The sequence below is a fragment of the Anomalospiza imberbis genome, chromosome 21 (genome assembly GCF_031753505.1).
Source record: "Anomalospiza imberbis isolate Cuckoo-Finch-1a 21T00152 chromosome 21, ASM3175350v1, whole genome shotgun sequence".
Classification (NCBI taxonomy): domain Eukaryota; kingdom Metazoa; phylum Chordata; class Aves; order Passeriformes; family Viduidae; genus Anomalospiza; species Anomalospiza imberbis.
In genome coordinates, this window is record NC_089701.1 from 9,348,212 (window position 1) to 9,368,061 (window position 19,850).

General features: G+C 48.8%; 1 protein-coding gene and 1 long non-coding RNA gene across 17 annotated transcripts in view; one reads left to right on the plus strand and one right to left on the minus strand.

Moving 5' to 3' along the window:
• The window catches only part of LOC137486353 (uncharacterized), a 417,767-nt gene that overhangs the window by 95,411 nt on the left and 302,506 nt on the right, over positions 1 to 19,850 (plus strand). The window lies entirely within an intron of this gene.
• EHMT1 (euchromatic histone lysine methyltransferase 1) overlaps positions 1 to 19,850 on the minus strand; it is a 120,694-nt gene that overhangs the window by 45,156 nt on the left and 55,688 nt on the right. For 14 of the 16 annotated variants that reach the window (XM_068211549.1, XM_068211546.1, XM_068211558.1 and 11 more), the window contains 3 exons: positions 19,013 to 19,100; positions 7,380 to 7,927; positions 4,824 to 4,865 (listed from right to left, as the gene is read on the minus strand). In XM_068211549.1, the coding sequence (XP_068067650.1) occupies positions 4,824 to 4,865; positions 7,380 to 7,927; positions 19,013 to 19,100 (678 nt within the window). The remainder of the gene's footprint in view (positions 1 to 4,823; positions 4,866 to 7,379; positions 7,928 to 19,012; positions 19,101 to 19,850) is intronic. The other 2 variants (XM_068211562.1, XM_068211547.1) reach the window with 1 other exon arrangement.

The window sequence follows — 19,850 nt, forward strand, 5'->3', positions numbered from 1 at the left end:
GGGTTAGGTGGGATATTGGGAAAGAATTGTTCCCTGGGAGGGTGGGCAGGCCCTGGCACAGGGTGCCCAGAGCAGCTGTGGCTGCCCCTGGATCCCTGGCAGTGCCCAAGGCCAGGCTGGACAGGGCTGGGAGTGACCTGGGACAGTGGGAGGTGTCCCTGCCATGGCAGCGGTGGCACTGGATGGGCTTTAAGGCCCCTTCCAGCCCAAACCATTCCATGATTCTAAGGTTTAAGTGCTGCTCTACTTGCAGGAGAACTCTTCTTTACAGGACTTGTGAAGCAACAGCTGAAAAACCCAAACAGAAAGAGGAATGCAGGCGGAAGCAAGGCTGGAATAAAAAGCAGGAAGCAATAAAAGCACTCAGGTTCAGACAGGCAGCCCCAGCCACTGCTCTCCAGCAATGTGACCTTGGGAACAAACAGGGAAGAGGCTGACTCCCTAATTAGGCTGTGCCACGTGTGTGGTGCTGGCAGAGCCAGGCCCAGCAAAGCCCTAATGATAATCAGAAATGACCCACAGCAAAAGGCCATCAAAGTGCCAATGATTCCTGCATCAAGCCCATAACTTATGGCTCAATTGCCACAGCTTTTCTAAAAGGGCAGCAAGTCTTGGATTAACGATTTCAAAGACGACAAATCCACCACAGCCTTTGATATGTTGTCCCAATGCTTAATTGCTCTCACTGTCAAATAATTAAATGCATTATGTTTTTGCAACTAAATTAAAATGCCCTGTCTCATCAGAACCTCTCACTCCCAGGAGATACTTATGGAGTATGACCAACTTCTTTTTTTTCTTTTTAAACTTTCTCTTCAATAATTTTAATAGAATGAGCAAATTAAGTGGCCATAGAATCATATTCTGGATCACTCCTGAGTCTGCTCCCAGTTGTTCTACCCCTTAAAAATGCACGTCAGGAGTGCAGGGCACAGTATGCCAAGAATAGTCTCAACAATACTATTTATACCTCTTAAAAGTCCTGAGTTTATAGATCTAAAGGTTAACAGTAACTCTTGGCTACACAATTATTCTGAGAAATCCCAAGTCCTCTGATATATTTACTGCTTTCCAATTCTAACTCAAAATTAGAAAAATGAGCTTGGGACAGGCAGATCTGACACAAGTGTAAACAAAGGCTGCATTTTGTGTCCTTCAAGTGCAGCTTTTTGCAACTGGTCTCTGATAAAAGGTGCTGTCACTCCCAACCACCAGGAATTCACACTCGCGTCATGCCAGGCTACATAGAAGAATACAATCCAATTTTTAAATCTAAAAGTATTATGTTATTAGCTTGGGGTTTTTCTCAGCCTCTGTAATTACAACACAGAAATAAATTCAAAATCTTCAATAGGCTGCACGACAACAGCTAAATGTGACTTTTTCAAGGCAATTCTGCTAAAAGTTTTTTTTTAATCAAATTGAGTCTCATGCAATAAAGATTTACTTGGAGGCATAGGCAGCAATGGTAAAAAACAAGAATTCCCAGAAAGGGGTGAAGAGATTTCTCGAGTTTATAAAAATATTACATCTAAGGATTGTAATAAAAAGGATCGGCACAAATTTTTAAGTCAGTTTTCTCACCACCTTTCCTGGTTCTCAGCTACATAAAACAGTCACACCTTTGCTATTCTTACTAAACAGGTTTTGTCCACAGTTTGAGAGAAGTACTGAGAGCAGAATGCCATGCAAAGGAAACTCCAGGATGCAGTTTGAGCTCCCTGTGGTCACGTTGTGGGCCACTGGAGGCCAAGAAAGGACTGTAAATGAGGGAGCAAGAGAAACTGCAACACCAACATCTTCCTTCTTGCAGCTTCTCATGTGGTATCAGCTCATCCTATGCAAAAGACTGGAAAGTCACAACTTCATGGGGGAATAGTGAAGAAGGTGGGCAAATATTCCAACATTTCTAGCAATGGCTGTGCCTGAAAACAGCAAAAATGGTACCACCACTATGTCCAATGCCACTGTGAGAAATACAGCCAAGAAAGCTGCTTAGACTGGGGTAAGAACATGATATTTGATGTGTTTACAAACATTAAAACTCAAGTGCTGTCTACATTTTAATGGGATCGACCACGTTTCTCTTACTGGCACAGAAGTCCCCAACAGCAGCAGGGGGAAGTTATTAAAATGGCAAAAGACAGAATATCCTCAGTTGTTTTGGGTTTTTTCCTGAAAGCAAAACTACAGAACAAACCAACCTCAGTAATGGACACTCGTGTTGGCTCTATAAACTCCACATGGTATTTTTCCCACTGCCCAGCATTTAAAGGGTCTTTCCATCACTAAAACCAGCAAGGTGGGAGAGAAACCAGAGTGTTGGTGGAAGGACACAGGCACAGGTCCTGCCTGGGAACAGGACAGCTCTAAGAGCTCTGCAGAAGGGCTCTCAATGCCTGAAACCACCTCAGGCTTAGATTATGGGCTCCCTTAGTTCTGTGCTGTGCAGGACTTTCATCTCCAGCACACAAGGAGCTGCAAACCAGAGCCAGCTGGGCAGGAGGAGTGAGCTGAGCAGCACTGCCACAGAGCAGCTGCCAGGGAGCAGCTCTGCCTCTCCATCCATCAGGAACAGGGTCAGGAGATTTGTACCAAGGTGCTGCCTTTGAAGAGCACAAAGCAGCAGCTCCCAGGGGGATCTGCCTCTAACAACTGCTGAGTGGTGGTTAAGCAAAAAATAGCAGTCTGCTATAAAAAATTGACCACAAGCAGATGATAGTGCCTGTAGGAGCTGTAGTGGTGCTGCTCTGCCTTTTCTCTGCTGCTGCAGGATTGTGTTTTTCACTGCTGAATTTCAGGAGCCTGATCAAGCCTCACCTTGGAGCAACAAACCTGCAAGGCTCTGGTCTTAGTCTAGATCAGACCAGCTGCATGGCTGAGCCACCTTTCATCTGCTGATTAATATGTGCCCAGTAGAGGGGGGATTCCATGGTGACTTGATTACAATTGCACTGATCTGAATGCAGTCACATATCTACATAAAAACATGATTTACACTGAACTGAAGTGTAGATGTGGCCCCAAACCTGCACTCAACGTGTTTCTGCAGCAGAGCGCTCAGGGGTGTGGATCTCATCCCTGTCCCCTCTCGAACCAAACTGCCCCAAGGCAAGGCAGTGTCACACATCAGTCAAAAGGAAAGAGGGGAGCCCAGGGCAGACTGCCAGCAGGGCTCCTGACGCTAACCAACCCCTCTGCTGGGGCCAGGGCTGTTATTTCTGTGGGCTGTGGTCAGAGCTGGGGCAGCACCTCCAGCCAGCACGGCCGCCTCCAGCAGCAGCACGAGCAGTTAAATATCAGGTTAAATGTACTGCACAGCAGCCTTCACTCTCACTTCCCTCTGCAGCAACGCCTCGGTATAAGGAGCCCAAAGGCAGCACTGTCTCTCCTGAAGGAGATTTCCCATCAGGGAAGGTGGGGAGGGTCTGGGTTGGCCCGTGAGGAGCAGCTGAGGGCACTGGGATTGTTCAGCTGGAGCAGGCTGAGGGCAGAGCTCCCCGGGGGCTGCAGCTCCTCCCGAGGGGCAGCTCCCACCTCTGCTCTGGGACAGGGACAGGAGCCAGGGAACGGCTGGGGCTGGGCCAGGGCAGGTCAGGCTGGAGAGCAGGAAAGGTTCTTCCCCCAGAGGGTGCTGGCACTGCCCAGGCTCCCCAGGGAATGGGCACGGCCCCGAGGCTGCCAGAGCTCCAGGAGCGTTGGGCCAGCGCTGCCAGGGATGCCCAGGGTGGGGTTGGCGGGGGTCTGGGCAGGGCCAGGGGCTGGGCTGGGTGATCCTGGTGGGTCCCTCCAGCTCAGGATATTCTATGATTCCATATTTAACTCTGCCCAAGTTCAAACACACACAGACTTCACTCTTTCAGTCCAGTGGAGCACACCTCTGGAAAGGGTCCTGGATGGACCTTCTAAGTCCTGCCCAAGGACACAATATCCCCATTATCATCACCCCCATTAGGCCCTGCCCCTTTGCTTTATGTTTCCTGCACATGGGAGGGCCAGAGCTTGCTGAGCAGTCTCAGACCCCTGCAATCCCCTGGCTGCCACCTGCACGGCCCCAAGAGATGGCCACAGGGTGTTCTCTAGGCCAGAGGCTCCTGCAGAGCAGCCCCAGCCCAGGCCAGCACAGCAGCACCACAAAGGAGGCAGTTTAAAAGCTCTGGGATCAGGTATTTAATGGCAGGCAATGCTACTTAAGGGAATAGTTTCATGAATATTGGTAGATAGACCAACATAAGCAAAGCATCTCCTGCTCCAAGCCCTTCCTCCCTGGCCACACTGTCTCCCCCAGTTAAACTGGCACCTGGCATTTTGGGGACACACTGTGAATCAGGTCAAAACACTCATTTAAAGGATTTTTGCACTATTTCCTGACCCAGTCCTCTGAACATCAGAAAAAAATACCACCAGAGGCACAAACCCCAAACTCCAGCCTTGTGGTCACCAAGGAAACACAACTTGCGACTCCCAATTCATCCATCTGCTCCTCCTGTCTCCAAAGGTAACTTTGGGATGCTCTCACTACCTTTACCATCCTTTATCCCTTATGTTTTACTGAAGTTAAGCTCAGCAGCTGGTTCCCAAGCAGGAGGGGCCTTCTCCAAGCACAGGACACACATACAGACACACACTTGCCTTTCAGTCTGCTCCCTGGCCCTGGAAACTTTTGGGTTCTTAACAGGGCTGTAAAATGGATTAGGAGTGAAAGAAAGATTCTTCCAAAAGGGCAGTGCTTGTGTTACTGCTCTGTTCAGAAGGGGAGCAGAAATGATGCTCTCTGTTCAAAAACCACCTTAACATGCGACACCATCAATTAAAATTGTCACCTGTTTCAGATTCAGCTTCGATCCCAATTCAGGAAGCAACTCCTAAACAGAGAAAAAGCTGGTTAAATTGGTGAGAAAAGTCTCTTCTTCCTTTCAGAGACCAATTCACATGTGCAGGAAAAGGTTACCAAGGTCCCCTGACAGCTATTGGATTACAGAAAACAATTTTTTGGCCCCAGTGGGTTTCTGCAGGAGCCAGGGGGAACAAATGTTCACACTTTGCAGGCAGCAAAATATCTTCCTCCCCTCCTCCTCCTCCTGGGCAGAACAGTTCTGCAAGAACAGTTTCACCGAGAAAAGAACAATGCCCTAAAAAATATTAGCCAAGCAAACTACAGGACACAATTTCCACAATTTATTTCCTGGGATACAGCACCTGATTTCATGGAGATTTTGAAGGGGAGAAGGTGTGAAGGTTGGTACAGGAAAAGCTCCTGAGCTGAGGAGCCTCCTCTAAGCAGCTCAACAAAGAAATAAATGGGACAGAAAAATGACAGCTAGCAAAGACTCTGCTGCTCCAAAGAAAATAGCATGTAAATTCCAGAGACAATGGGGAAAAATGAGGTAGTAATTATCAGGAAGGCTGAACACACAGATGTTTTATTGTCTTGTAGAACTGAGATCAAATCTTGGGCTCCCATTCAGCAGCAGAGGCTTGAGCAGAGAACATGGGAACAGCCTCTTCTCACCACCCTTCCTGGGAACGTTGCTTCTCTCCCTATTTTAAGCCCAAGGCGAATGCCCAGAGGAGCTGAGGACAGGCTATGCACTTCCTAGAGCAACCCAACAAGTGCAGGCTTTGGTTTTTTGAAGCTGCTTTTGTCATGTGAGCAAAGAAGGATCAGCAGCCCCATGCCAGTGAGGTGTGTCTCAGCACTCCCAAACACCACACACCACTTCCCAGAGACAAACCTTGAAGCCCAAGGGGTTGAATATAAATATTCTTCTGATGTATCATAAAATATGAATGAGGGAAGCACTCCCTCCCAGCCTAGCAGTCACCTTTTAGGAAGGAATTGCCTCCTTCAATTGCTCAGCCTCACAGGATCTCTCTCTGATAAATTCCATCAGGGTCTGGGGGTTTGCCTGGCCTAATTCCAGTGCAGAACTGGGGGCTGGAGGCAGTTTGGGCTGCAAAGCCTTCCTTGGGTAAGAGACACGCTGATGGGAGATTGATGGCAGCTGGGCTTCCCTGTGCAAGCCAGGAAACACAGCTGGGGTGAGAGCAGAGAGCTGAAACACAGCCAGGGCAAGGCAGAGGGGAAATGAGTGCTTAGGGGGGCTGGCTGGAAATCCTGGCAGGCAGGTGTGGCTTCTGCCCCTCTCCCCAGCCTGGTGCCCACAGGTCTGTGATCCTGCTGTGCTCTTTGGACTCCCAGCTGCTTCCAGAGGCACAGGTGGTGCCGCAGCCACGGGACCTTTCCCCATCTGGGGCTGGTGAGGTACCACCCTCTCTTTTCCCTTTTTTCTCTCTCTTTCCCTGCTCCAGACCACAGGGACTCCCAGCTTTGAGCCCTTCACACCTCACCACTGCTGTGCTGAGATGAGGGGGACATCTGAGGGCCCCTGTGGATCTGCTGGATCACAGCACCAATGCATTGCACCGACCTTGACAAGGCTGCAGCAGCTTCCATGCTTTTCTGGGAATGACTGCCGTGGCTAACCCTTCCCTTGACCTAAAGGCCAGTCTCCCTCCACCCTCAGACACAGCACAATGAGAGGACCCAGCTCACTGTAGTCATATAAAGCATCACAGGGATGAAAACCAACTGCTTACAGTGGAGATCTGCCTGTTGCAGGATCTATTCCCTACCTCTGCCAAAGAACCAAAATAATTACCAAACTTGTCCCATGACAAGGAAAGGCCCAATTCTGTCCTCCCCACCATGACATGAATGCACCAAGTGACATCTCCTTATGCCTCCAAGAAAAAAAAGCAGGGCTCTGCTTTATTAAGGGATGGTATAATCCACCTTAAGGATTCTGGAGACAACATTTCCCAATGACATGGAGAGACAGCATCTTCTGTTTTAGCCCTGTAATGATTCTTACAGCAATGCAATCAAGCTGCCTCACAAATCAGCTCCTTGACAGCTTCTGAGCTTAGGAGGAGCCTCAAGTTTACATGCTATGCTTAATTTCCTTTGGGTTGACCTTAGGAGAAATCTAATTTGTTTCACAAGCAGCTCTGGATGTCAGCAGAGGCTGATGAGCAATAGAGCCATAAGAGAAAGGCTATTTAGTGTCTCATACAGATCTGTTGGAGGAGGCAATTGATCAATTATATATTTAGAAACACAATGGGGAGGGGAGCTGGTGGTGGCCATGTGACCAACTATTTTAACATCTCTGTCTGCAGGAAGAGAAAAAAAATAAAATAAATACACATATATATATATATATATATATATATTTAAAAAAAAATTAAAAGAACCAATCCACTCAGCAGGCAAGCTCTAAACACCACGTGTTGCCATGCAGCCAGGTATCCCTCAAAGCCCCAGAGAAAGCCAAGAGCAAGCCCAGCAGCAGCTCTGTGCTGGGCAGGTACATTACCAGGCTGGGGGTGGGTTTAGGCATTGTCTTCCGTGCTCGGTGGACCTTGACTTCAGCGTTAGCAGCAGGGGCTTTTTTAGCATCCGTGTCCTTACTGCCCTCCCCGAGCTTGCTTGGCATCGTGGCTTGGAGCTGGGCAAAGGACCCCACAGTCCTGCCTTTGCCTGCTCCTCCAGGCAGGGTTTTTGCAGCATGGCCAGTGAGAGAAGCAAAGCTGGTAGTCCTTAGAGGCTGCTCCTGTGCCATCTGCTTGGTTAGGATATATCCATTGCTCCCTGTGACAGAAGTCTGTGTGAAGTCATTTGCTTTCAGATGGTTTTGCTTCCCAGGCTCGCTGTCCGAAATGCCATTTTCTGCTATCCTATTTAATTTAGTAGTAGAGTCCTGCTGGCTCACTTTCGTGTTGTCCTGAGTGTTTTTCGCTGGGTTTGGGTGGCCCCCACCCTCGCTGTGCTCACAGGAACCGTTGGTTTCACCGTCTACTGCCATTTTTGGTTCCCCCACTTGCTTTTCTGTAGCGCTTTCATCTGCAGCCATGGCATTAAACCCTGGAGGGAGAGGGAGGAAGAGAGGAGAAAAGGGTCACAAGTGGTGTTGAAACTCACAAGGTGTACTCCAAGTACAGCTATTCACAGTGTAAGAGCAACCCTCTCCTCCAGCACCCTGCCTGGTGTAAATCCCAGAATATTTAGGGTTGGGAAAGACCTCTAAGATCATCCAACCATGGATCAACCACCACCACATCATCTAAAGCACAGCACTGAGTGTCAGGTTGTTCCCTCACCCACCTGCCCAGCCCTCCTGGATCCTCACATGGTGACATTTGGGGTGGGTGGCCCAGGTGACAGCAGTGCACTTACTCCCACTAGTCTCAGCTGCAGATGTGGCCATTTATTCCCAACAATGGATTTTTCAAGGTAAATATTATCTCTGGCTTTTCCAATAACTGCATTTATTGCACCATATGTCAACACCTCACCTGGCAAACAAAACTCTGCCCGATCTTGCATCCGGATCCCTGGCAAAGCCCTTCCCAAAGCAAGTCTGACATGGAAAAGCTTTGCTGGTAGGGCTGTCCCAGTGAGCTTTTATGGCCCATACACAGCCCAGCAGCCAAATGTCCACATCAGGGCTCTGCTGCTACAGGGAACATCACAAGGAATAACTCCCTGGCTATCCCAGCTCTCCTGGGAGCGTTCTTCAGTGGGAATTGGCTCTTTCAGCACAGCAAAGCACAACAAGACCAGGACTCATGGTGTCATTTCAGAGGTAACAGCAGGAGCAAACACAGGAGTGAAGTGTGGTAAATGCATTTTTAGACTAAAAGAATTCTATGATTCAAATGCAGCAAGGTTTTTGCAGCCTGACAAAGCTCACACACAACAATGCCCATATAAAACATTCCTTTTCCTTCCCTTCCAAACGTTTCCCTTCTCCTCCATCAATGACTTTGTCCCATCAAAGATTTCAAATCCAAGCTGAAAAATCCGACTACGAATGTCACGTACTTGCAGAAAAAGTTTCTGACATGACAACCCTGCAGCTCCCCAGGCAACCAGGAGTGATAACAATTCACTGGCACGCTCAGTACAGTGATTACATCAACCTGCTGTTAGGGATTCCTTGGCTTGTTTTCCCTCCAGAGAGCAGACAGTTATGAAAAGCAACACGAGAAGTACAGGGAGAGTTCTGTCAGAGCAGGGGGGACTGATTCAAATCAGCTCCCATCAAAGCAATTTTCACCTACAGGATCCAAAGAGCCTGGAGTCACACTGGAGGAACTGCCAGATCACTGGGTACCAGCACCTCATTTCACACTGCCCTCGGAGCACAAACAGGCAAGGAGAACAACATTCTGTACAACATTCTGAATCCCAGAATCAAGGCTGGAAAAACCCTCAAGAGTCCAACCTGTGACCAATCCTCATCTCGTCACCCAGCCCAGAGCACTGAGTGCCACCTCCAGGTGCTCCTTGGACACCTCCAGGGATGGAGACTCCAAACTTCCCTGAGCAGCTCCTTCCAGTGAAGAAATTCCTCCTGATGTGCACCCTGAGCCACCTCCTCCTGTCCCTGTTCCCTGGAGCAGAGCCCGACCCCCCGGCTGTCCCCTCCTGTCAGGAGCTGTGCAGAGCCACAAGGTCCCCCCTGAGCCTCCTTTTCTCCAGGCTCAGCCCCTTTCCAGCTCTCTCAGCTGCCTCTGAGAGACAAATGTCTCTTCTGACCTGGCAGGAACCTGGTGCCAGGCTAACTCATGAAGGACCACCAGGACCCTGGGATGACAAGTCCAGTGTGCCTGGACCAGCTCCAAGCACAGGCAGCTCCCTGCAAAGGCCAGCAGGGAGGAGACCCAGCACCACCCAGCTCACCCCAAAACCCACCCAAATTCTCTTTCCATTTCCTTTGGGAAAAAAAAATCTCCCCCTTTTTCTACCCTTTTAAAATGCATTTAGTTTAGTCCACCTTAATCATGGAATCACAGAATATCCTGAGCTGGAGAAGACCACAAGGATCATCCAGTTCAACTCCTGGCCCTGCCCAGATACCCCAACAACCCCACACTCCTGGAGCTCTGGCAGCCTCAGGACTGTGCCCATTCCCTGGGGAGCCTGGGCAGTGCCCAGCACCCTCTGGGGGGAGAACCTTTCCCTGATATTTAATATCTCCTTCCCACTGCATTGTCCTGAAAGATTTGGGTACAATTCCTGCCCAAACAGCACTGGCAGCTCTAGATTCTAAAAGTGATGCATTCCAGTATCTCAAACAACCTTATTTTCCCCTAAACTTCCTGGGTTTTGGTGCCCATCTGAGATTTAAAGATATTTCCAGCAAACTGAAAGCCCTCTTAGGCCTGGTCAGTACACGTGAAGCATCCAATCCAGCCCCTGGCTGGACACATGGTCAGTGCTGGACTCACAGCAGGCTCTGCCCAGGGGTGTCTCAAAGGCCTCCTGGAGCATCTGACCCCTCCAGCCTCAGACTACCCATCGATTAAGAGGGGGACAGTCCTTCTGATGCTCCTGATTTCCAGCTGAAAGCCACAGATGTTGGACACAAAGCAACTTTGCAGATGTATCTGGAAAGTCTCTCCAAACCCTGAGTGGTCACTCTGCCCAGGGGGTGAGCTCTGGCCATTTTTCCTGATGAGACACTGCACTAAGAGATCCATTCCTCCTAATTCCAGGCAACCCAGCCTGGGACTGCCTCCCATGTGGGCTCTGCTGGCTCACAGCCTCCAGAGAGAGCTCCAGAACATCCAAAAATTGCTCCCCGGTGCAGGAGCACACAGAGACACAAACCTCAGCAGCAGGAGCAGTGACTGAGGGTTCTCCAAGCAGGATTCAAAGTTATCACCTCCACCTGCTCCCTCTCACACCACCCAGACCTCCCTGAGTACAGAAAGAGGCACAAGGGTTTGTTTTTGATAGCAAAAACTCTGGGAAAAGATAAAGTGCTCCTTTTTTCACTGTTTTATTTAACCATTTGAAAAGCTGTGGGCAGAGGGAGCCACAACTATGCCTTTATTCTTTCAATTCTTCTTCTTCTCTTTCTGCATTCAGGATCTTTAAAAGGCCATTTAAGCAATTATTGCAGCAAAGTCAGTGCCAGGAAAAAAAATGCAAAGCAACAAAAAGTAAGCTCTCTAACCACAGCTGGAAGTTTCGAGAGCTCAGCTTTAGGCACCTGACTGAATGAAGCCTTCAAAATTTGTTGATTTAAACACTGTGTTCTCCCACCAGAGCAGTCAAATAACTTCGGTGGCTGACTATGAGATAAACTGAATAAGCAGAGGGTAAGAATTGCTCCACCTGCCATGAAAGCAACCAAAACAATGTGAATTAGAGCACTGCCCTAGGGAAAAAGTAACTGCATTACCCCAGAAAGCATCACGGGCTTTATGAAAAATCCATGGAGCTAAACTTAAAATCACACACACACACTTATGTCCCTTATTGTGAAAAGCAATCTGACTGTGGAAGTGGCACCAGCCTTCCAAACCTGTGTGAGCAGAGGTTTGAAGAAACAGAGATATGGAACTTCACAGCAGAGGCCAAGGACTGAGCAAGAAGAGAAACCACATTTCCCTCCAGCCTCCAACAAGCCCGAGACACTGCAAGCAGGATCCTCCTTTTCTTTGGGGTAAAACCCCTCCATTCTCCCATTCCCTCTTCTGGCAGCACTAAAAGAAACCCCTGAACAGTTTGGAATGGCATTGCTCCCTACACACTGAGCTCCTGCACAGCTCTGGGCTCCTGCAAGAAGCACCAGCCCATCATCCCCATTTCAAACACAAACTGAAGTGCTGCCCATGGAGAATCAGTTTATGCCAAGAGCTGCATCACAATTTGTATGGCAACTCAAGTGAGCTGGTTGGGTTTTCCCAGCCAAGACACCTGATCTGGTACCAGGAAAACAGGAATTGCTGTCACAGGTTCACCAAGTGCACCTGCACAGCACTGCTGAATAGGCACAACTCAACATATTTCACACCCTCACTGAACTCTGGCTCACAGACAGGAATGGGAACACAAACCAGAGCCAGCAGGATCCTCCCAATGACAATACTGAATCAAACAGCCCACAGAAGCTCTTCAACAGCTCCAGACACCTAAAGAAACACTTCTTCCCAACGTGACCTTTTTATCCCCCCTCTTTCATTCCCAAAAAAAAGCTTCACTGAAAACCTGCTAAAAACCTCATTTCAAATACACCTCATGGCAGTGAGCTGTCCCCTTGCAAACTCTGTTCAGCAGCTTTTCTGCTACTGTGCTGCAAGTGCAAGGGAGTTATAAAACCAAAGTTTTTATTTCTCTAAAACTTTGTGACTTTACAGCATTCATCCCTTCTAAGTAGGCCAAAACAAGGTTTTCTCTCCAACTCGCTCATTGCTCTTTAATCTATAGCCATCCTTTCTTTAATTAAAAAGAAATAAAAAGTAGGGGGTTCTAGCCTGCATCCATGAAGTGTAACCTTATTAATTAGAAGCATCCCAGTCTTTTCAAAGTTCCTTTAGGCATTCCCCATGCCAGATGCAGCAGGAAAAGCTTCTCCCATGGACCCCAACACTGCCTGAATGCCCTTCTGAGCTTGGATTCATTTAAAACCCGGATAATGTGCCCAAGAGATTTACTGGTGTATTTGAAGTTGATACCAAGTTGTCACAAACTTCAGTAAATACATATTATTTAGGGGCTGGGTACGTTTTAGTAACACAAGGAATTTAAGACTCAGGAAGTTGGGCTGTTCTACTATCCCTGTGACTCCACATGGCAAAGAATGCCCAATAATAAATGTAAATCCCTGCTCTGATTTATCAACTCCCTGAGAGCACTGCAGAGCTCCCAGCCCTCCCCAGGCTCAGGCAGAAGGGTCAGGCTCAAGTTTTCATCTCAGAACACCACACTCGTTCAAAATGGAATTAAGAAAGAAAACAGACTCTGATGAAAGTAGGAGAGAAGCTAAGACAGGGTGAGACCACCTCATCTAATTTTAGGTGTCTAAAAGGCATCTCAGACTCCAGGGGTCCCTAAGCCACTGCTGCCACCAACAGAGAGAACCTAGAGCTCAAAAGCAGCACAGGCTGACTTTAAACATCTTTGGACAAACTCACCCCTGCCTGGAGCATGTCTAACCTGCCTGCTACCATGTCTAGGCAGAAACAAGCTGGATTAATTCAGAATTAGAATGATAACTTTAAAAAAACCTCTAAATTAGGCAAAATCAAAGCCACCTCTGCTCTCCCAGCCCAGACATTGGTTCCTCTTCGCTGTCTTTGCCTGCTGGGGTTTCCAGCCCTTTCAGCAGAGCCAGACCTGGCTCCAGTCCTGCCCCGGAGCTTGCCAGAGCTGGTCCAGCCTGCCAAAACTTATCTGTGGGCAGAGGCTGTCTAACAGATGTGTTAGTGTCCCCACCAGCCATCCTGGGTACAGCCAGAGGGGACACAATCACCTCTGTGGGGACCCACAGAAACTTCTCATCTGAGGGAGGCCAGCTATCAACTCAAAACTCAGTGTTATTTGGACAACGCTCTGAAAAAAACAAAGGCTTAAATGTATTTTTAAAGTCTGGAGTTCACTGTTTGGTGAAACAAAATCAGAAAAATATGCAAATTAGCCCTTGTACTCCAGGCCAAAGTGCAGCCACCAGGTCTGAGGGAAAAGAGGGTGAAAAAGAAAAGAAATAGAAATAAAAATATATTCTACAACAAATGCACTACTATCTTATCTGGAACTTTTCCACATTTTTCTGAGCATCTTGCTGCTGAGGATTGGTGGAGGCAAGACACTCTCTGCCTGTGGGATTTTCCATGCATTTCCAGAGCCCAAGCACAGCCAAGAGGCTTCAGCTGCTGCAAGAGAAATGTTTAATCAAAGACTGGGCTTAAATGAACTTAGCTTAAATGAACTAAGCAAATACAGAGCTTAAAGGAAAAGCTCAGGATTTGGAAGTACAGACCAAGAAGTGCATACAGCTGTATTTATACACACACACATCTCACAGGTGTTCTACCTTAACCATCCTTAAAACACCACAGACCCCACAGCCTTTGATTCAATACCCATCTGTCCTGCTGGATAAAAGGGAGAAAAGCACCTGCTTTTAATCTCTGTGTTACAGCAGCTCCCTCCCCTCTTCCTCCTCTAACTCCAACAAAAAGGAAAACTGCCAAGCAGAGAAAAGCCCAAGCATGAAGATGTTGGGGCTGAAATCACACAGATGAGGGAGAGGTGGCAGCTGGAGACCCTGAATCCATTGGGAAGGAAAGCACCCCCTCCATCAATGAAGGCTGGAAGCAACCTGAGCAAGCTGACCCAGTGATGGCATCACTGCCCATGGCACTGGGTTGGCACTGGATCATCTTTAAGGTCCCTTCCAACCCAAACCAGTCTGGGATTCTGGGACTGAAGCCAAAAAGCAGAGCATTTCGAAGCCAAGAAATGCAGACAAATGTGTTTTCAGGCAAAAGTTCCTCTCTGGGGTGAGTTATTGATGGTCTCTTCTTGCCCCCAAGCCCTTGTGAAGAGGGATTGGTGTCCAGGTACTTCCAGACTCAGATGTCACTCCTCCCTGGAGCACTGTGACCCTGCACACCAAGATGCAAAACAGGAAAGCATCAACTTCTGCTGTGAGTGCTCAACATTGAGGTTACACAGGTCAGGTTACTGGGATTCAGCACCTGGCCAGTGGCTGGGGATGCTGCTGGGGACTCAGAATCACAGGGACTGGAAGGGACCTCTGCAGACCACCCGGTCCAAGCCCCTGCCAAGGCAGGGTCACCTGGAAGACGTGACACAGGAACATGTCCAGGTGGGTTTGGGATGTCTCCAGAGAGGGAGACTCCACACCCTCCCCAGGCACCTGATCAGAGCTCTTTTTCCCTTCCTCATGTTGAGGTGGAACTTCTTGTGTTTTAGTTTATGGCCATTGCTCCCTGTCCTGTCACTGGCACCACTGAACAGAGTCTGGCACCGTCCTCTGACACCCCTTGGAGATATTTATGTGCATTAATCAGATCCCCTCTGAGACTTCTCTGCTCCACACTAACCACACCCAGCTCCTGCAGTCTCTCACCAAATGAGAGATGCTCCAGACCCCTCATCACCTTGGTAGCCTCTCCAGCAGCTCCTTGTCTTTCTTGAACCATGAAGTCCAGAACTGAACCCAAAACTCCAGATGTGGTCGAGTAGAAGGGAAGGATCATCTCCCCTGACCTGCTGGCCACACCAAAATGACCTCCAGCCTTCCCTTGGCCCCCAGGGCACAGTTTGAACATTAACAGTTAAACTGGCTCAACAGTTTAATGACTCAGAGCAGGTTAACAGCCTCATGAAACTCATTCATCCCTTTGCCATGGGATGGGGCCGTGGTGTCACAGCCCAGCTGTGTCCAAGGGATGCTCCTGCTCCAGGGCTGCCACAGGCACATCATTCCTGCGGCAAGGGTCCCAAGCCCAGGGAGTGCTTGGTGCACAGCTGGGTGAACATGTAAAATCCTGAAGCATCACTTTGCTCTGCCTGGCCTCCTGCTGGCAGCCTCAGCAGGGGATCCCAGTGCCAAGTACCTGAGGAGAGCAGATTAGTCCTTCCCTCCTTTCAAGCTGCCATCCCTGCACCTGGGAATGCAAAGGCTGCAGCTGCTCAGTGGAAAGCAGCACTTCCTGTGCTCACAGCAGCTTCCTACCTGCAATAAGGAGAAAAAGGGAAAAAAAAAAAGGCCCCTCCAGGAGTTTAGACCCCTGACAGTCTCTCAAAGCAGGCTGAAGTTTATATGAGAGCAGTGACTGTGCAGGTCTCACCCAGCACTAGGCTCCAGCACTGTGGCTCTTGTAAAGCAGCCGCCTTGGATGAAGGCTCAGAAACACTGGAGCAAATGGAGAATTTCATTCCCAACACCCATTCCTGCTCCTTTGTGCTGCTGCTTTACCGGAACTTTCCACCCCGGGCTTGGGGAATCAGAAAAGGAGTGGTTTGCCTTGAAAGGTCAAAGGAGAGGCAGAGCTGGGAGTGAAGCACATGAGGAGAGCTGAATTCACTTGCAATCCTTGCAAAGAAACCACTTTTTAATAGTTTCTCTCTGAGTCAGACTAAAGACAATATGGCCTAATAAAAGCTTTTTTCCACTCATCTCCCATCTCCCTGCCCCCTTCCCCACCCTGTCAAAGGGAAGTATGGACCTAAGCTCACACCCACATGTAAAACTGAACTGGAGCATTTCCCATGGACCACAAAACAGCCACATCCACAGCTTTTTTCTATCTGTGTTGAGCAGTTTTACACAGACAGGGACACTGAGCCTAGTGAACAACTTCCACAGGCTGGGACTCACCCCAAGAACTGGAAATGAAAGTGCTAGAATATGCAAAGAGCTTGTTCCTACAAATACATGTTACATTTAGAGCTCAATTATTTATCTTTATCAGGATGAAGGCAGAAGAGGACAGGGCAGGTGGGAGCCACAGTGCATTTCTGCAACACCTCACTGTTGAGGAACAGAGAACAGAACACCACAACTGCCCACCCAAGGGCCTCCCACCCACCAATAATCCATCCCCAGCTGCTGAGATGTCCCAGATGAAGGCTGAGGACCACCAGGAAAGGTCCACTGCCTCAAAGCAGCACATCAGTGAGGGCCAGGCTGGACAGGGCTTGGAGCACCCTGGTCTATGGAAGGTGTCCCTGCCCATGGCAGGGGGTGGAATGAGATGAGCTTTGAGATCTCTTCCAGCCCAGCCCAGTCTGTGATTCTGTGATTATGAACAGGGGCAGCTCAGCTACTGCCCCACCAGAGCCGGAACCTTCCCTGCAAGAGATCTTCGTGGAGATCCCCACCAGGATGATGTTCATCAGTGCTGGAGGCAGGCAGTGCTCACAGGCACCACTGCAGCTGACAGGCTTTGTTTGGGGTCAGACCCCTAAATATCAGCCAAGGCTCCAAGCTACCTGAATTTCCTGTCTTGTCTTGGACTCAGGCAAAGCTCAAGTTTGTACAGAGGTGGAAGTGGTGCAAGGCCACCATTCAGAGGCAGCAGTGGAGCTATGGGATGTGCCAAAACAATTCCAGCGGGGACCTGACCTGCCCTCAGCATCAGCACCTTTCTGAGTCATGGGGGAGTGGAAAGAGGGGAAAACAGAGCAATTCACAGTAAGCTTTTAGCCCAAACAGCACCTTTAGTCAGCCTTTGGATCTGCAGCTTCAAGCCCCTGGAAGTTTAGATGCCAGGTTTAATATTGACAGGTTACCTGCCAGAGGGGTTTTCCCAAAGGGAACATGATCTAGAGCAGGTTCAGTCGCACACTGCAGGCCATGGCTCCCACCAAACACATCCTCAGCAGCCCAAACCAACCCAGTCTGTGCCACTGACAAAGATATTCAACAGCACCATCCTCCTCACCAAGGGGAAATGACTGTTCAAGAGAACTTGAAGAGAGGAAGCTGAGACTTCAGGGTGCTTTTCCAGTCCACACATCCCAGCTCCATCCCCAAGACAGGAAACTGGGCTCAAAGAAAATATTCCATGCCATCCTGCAAGCCTGCTGGAATGATTTCATGTTAATGCAACAGTCAAAAATGTGAATTCTGTGCCAGCACTAAACACTGTTATTAACAGGCTTTTGGGCTGTGAACCAAAGTTCTGGTGGTGATGATCCTCCCAGGATCCCAGCTGGGGAGTCAGGGGCAGCAGGGACAATGTCCCAGCACAGCAGCACACACACACACACACACACACACCCCACAGTCTGGGACACTCATGGTGTGCCTGAGGAGGCAAGGACACGTTCTGAACATTCCAGAAGAACAGAGACTCACATTTAGGAGCCTCCTTTCCCTGGGAATAGAGCTGGACAATAGACTGGAGTGGTTGGAATTTCAGCACCTTGTGAAGCCTCAAGACTGTCCCTGCACAGGGAGGGCTCTCAGCTTCCTTCTGACACAGCATTTGCTCCAAGTCAGAATCAGTCAAGAGGCACAGAAATGTCTATTCCCACTCTCATTTTGGATTGTTTACCTCCACAGATTCTTGACACCTTAACATCAACCAAGAGCTACACAAACAAGCTCTATAATCCTGAGCTAAGAAAGGCAAGGGATCAAAGTGAGTTTGCCTCGAGCAACACAACCTCCCATTAGCACCTCCTGACACCTCAGGCTTTGTCTCTGCTCTGCCCAGACCAGAGCCACCACTGCTGGCAGCAGGATTCCTGTGCTCCCAGTTAATATCCAAGCACCTGACACAGAATTCAGTATTTCTGCCTGTTCTGAGCTTTACTTTCTAACTAGAACAGCTTGACAAAACATTATGCTGGACAGAAAAGAAAGAAAAAGCAATGCTGTAGTCACACACAACTGAATTAAGTCCAAAATTTTGCTTCTAGATAAGAGTAGGGATTTTGATGGGGCCAGTTCAGTGCTTTCATAATGCTCTTTATGGAAAGGAGAACAAAAATACACCAAATCCCTGAAGAGCTATGAGAAGTAACTAGTCCAGGAATAATAAAACTATGGAAAGAAAGGAGGGAGTTAGGGGAAAGATAAAGGGTGGTGGGCTTTTTTTCCCTAATCCCACTGACACATTTATTAAACCCTTAGATTTGTGTGCATGTAACTCACAGACAACCCTGCGGGAAAAGACTTTGTCAATTGAACCTGTGCTGCATCCTGCACAGTAAAAGCTGCAGAACCCACACAGGAGCCACGAGGTGTGGGGTGCCTGACCCCTCCAGCCACCCTGCAGCCATTGGGGCTGCTCTGCAGCAACAGAGAAACCCAGAGCAAAACAGAAAGTCAATATTCCTGGAGGGAGGAAAAGGTCATTGTGGGGAGGGATCAGAGTTCAGCTAAAACCAGTCACACATAGGAGGCTCAAAGTAACTCCTGTGCGCTTCACACCAATGCAGAAGTGAAAATTAGATCTCCTTCTTCAGGGGAGCCGTGAGGGATGGACAGAAAAGCAAATCTGCATCTCCAGTGGAAGAGCCCTGCTGAGAATAAACACAGGAGAAGGGAGCCTGTGCTTGTGGGAGCACACCGGAGCTGCTGGGGGCACTGAGCACATCTCCAAGCCCCCAGTTTTGTCCCTATCACGTGCCCACCACACGAGCCAGCTCTGACCCTCAACCAGGGCAGGTGCTCACCTTCCTCTTTGTTGTTGGTGATGTCTTTCAGCAGCTCAGTCTTCATGCAGCCCTCTTTCCTTGGCTCTCCTTTACTCAGCACTGCTCGCTGTGGTGGGGGAGAAGAAAAAACAGAAATATCAGGGTTGAGCTCAGTGCTCAGACACACGGTGCATTCAAAAGAAGAGACAATCATGGACACATCCTGTTTACAGTACAGCCAAACCTCCCTCTGCAAAATAAAGGCTGCCAGGAAGCTGCCACCAAGGCACAGGTCACAGATAAAACACGGCAAGGCTGGCCCAGGCTGACAGCCCAAGGAGCACAGGGGCTCCAGGCTGTGCCCAGGGCTGGCACCTCCCAGCTCGGGGTTGGATGCAGCCAGACAGATTTTCCCAGTGCAACGTGCCTGGGAATCCAGCTGAGTCCATCTTGCGTGAAAGGCATCTCGAAGAGGCGACTCTGACTCCCCCAAAACTTTTTAGCCTTTGGGTGGGGGAGGCAGATCTATCAGACTTCTCACTACGACCTCATTTATCAACATTTCCAGCCCATGTGCTTTTGGTGGCTTGGTTGAGTTTTTTTGCAGCTCATTCAAATGAACATCCAAAAATGCAAACCATCAGTCAGCTACAGCTACCTCCTCATTCATAACATCCATGTTTATTAAAGTTAATGAGCTCTATTTTTAATTCTGTAGAAAGCAATTTTTCTTTTTCACCCCTTAAAAAAAATGTAAAAAGGGAACACCTGCTCATCTCCTGTGCCTTTCACACGCCTGGCACCACGTTGTTAGCTCAGGTTTGCAGCCTTAATACCTTCTCATTCTCTATTTTGAAGCAGCAAGACCAAACAGAAA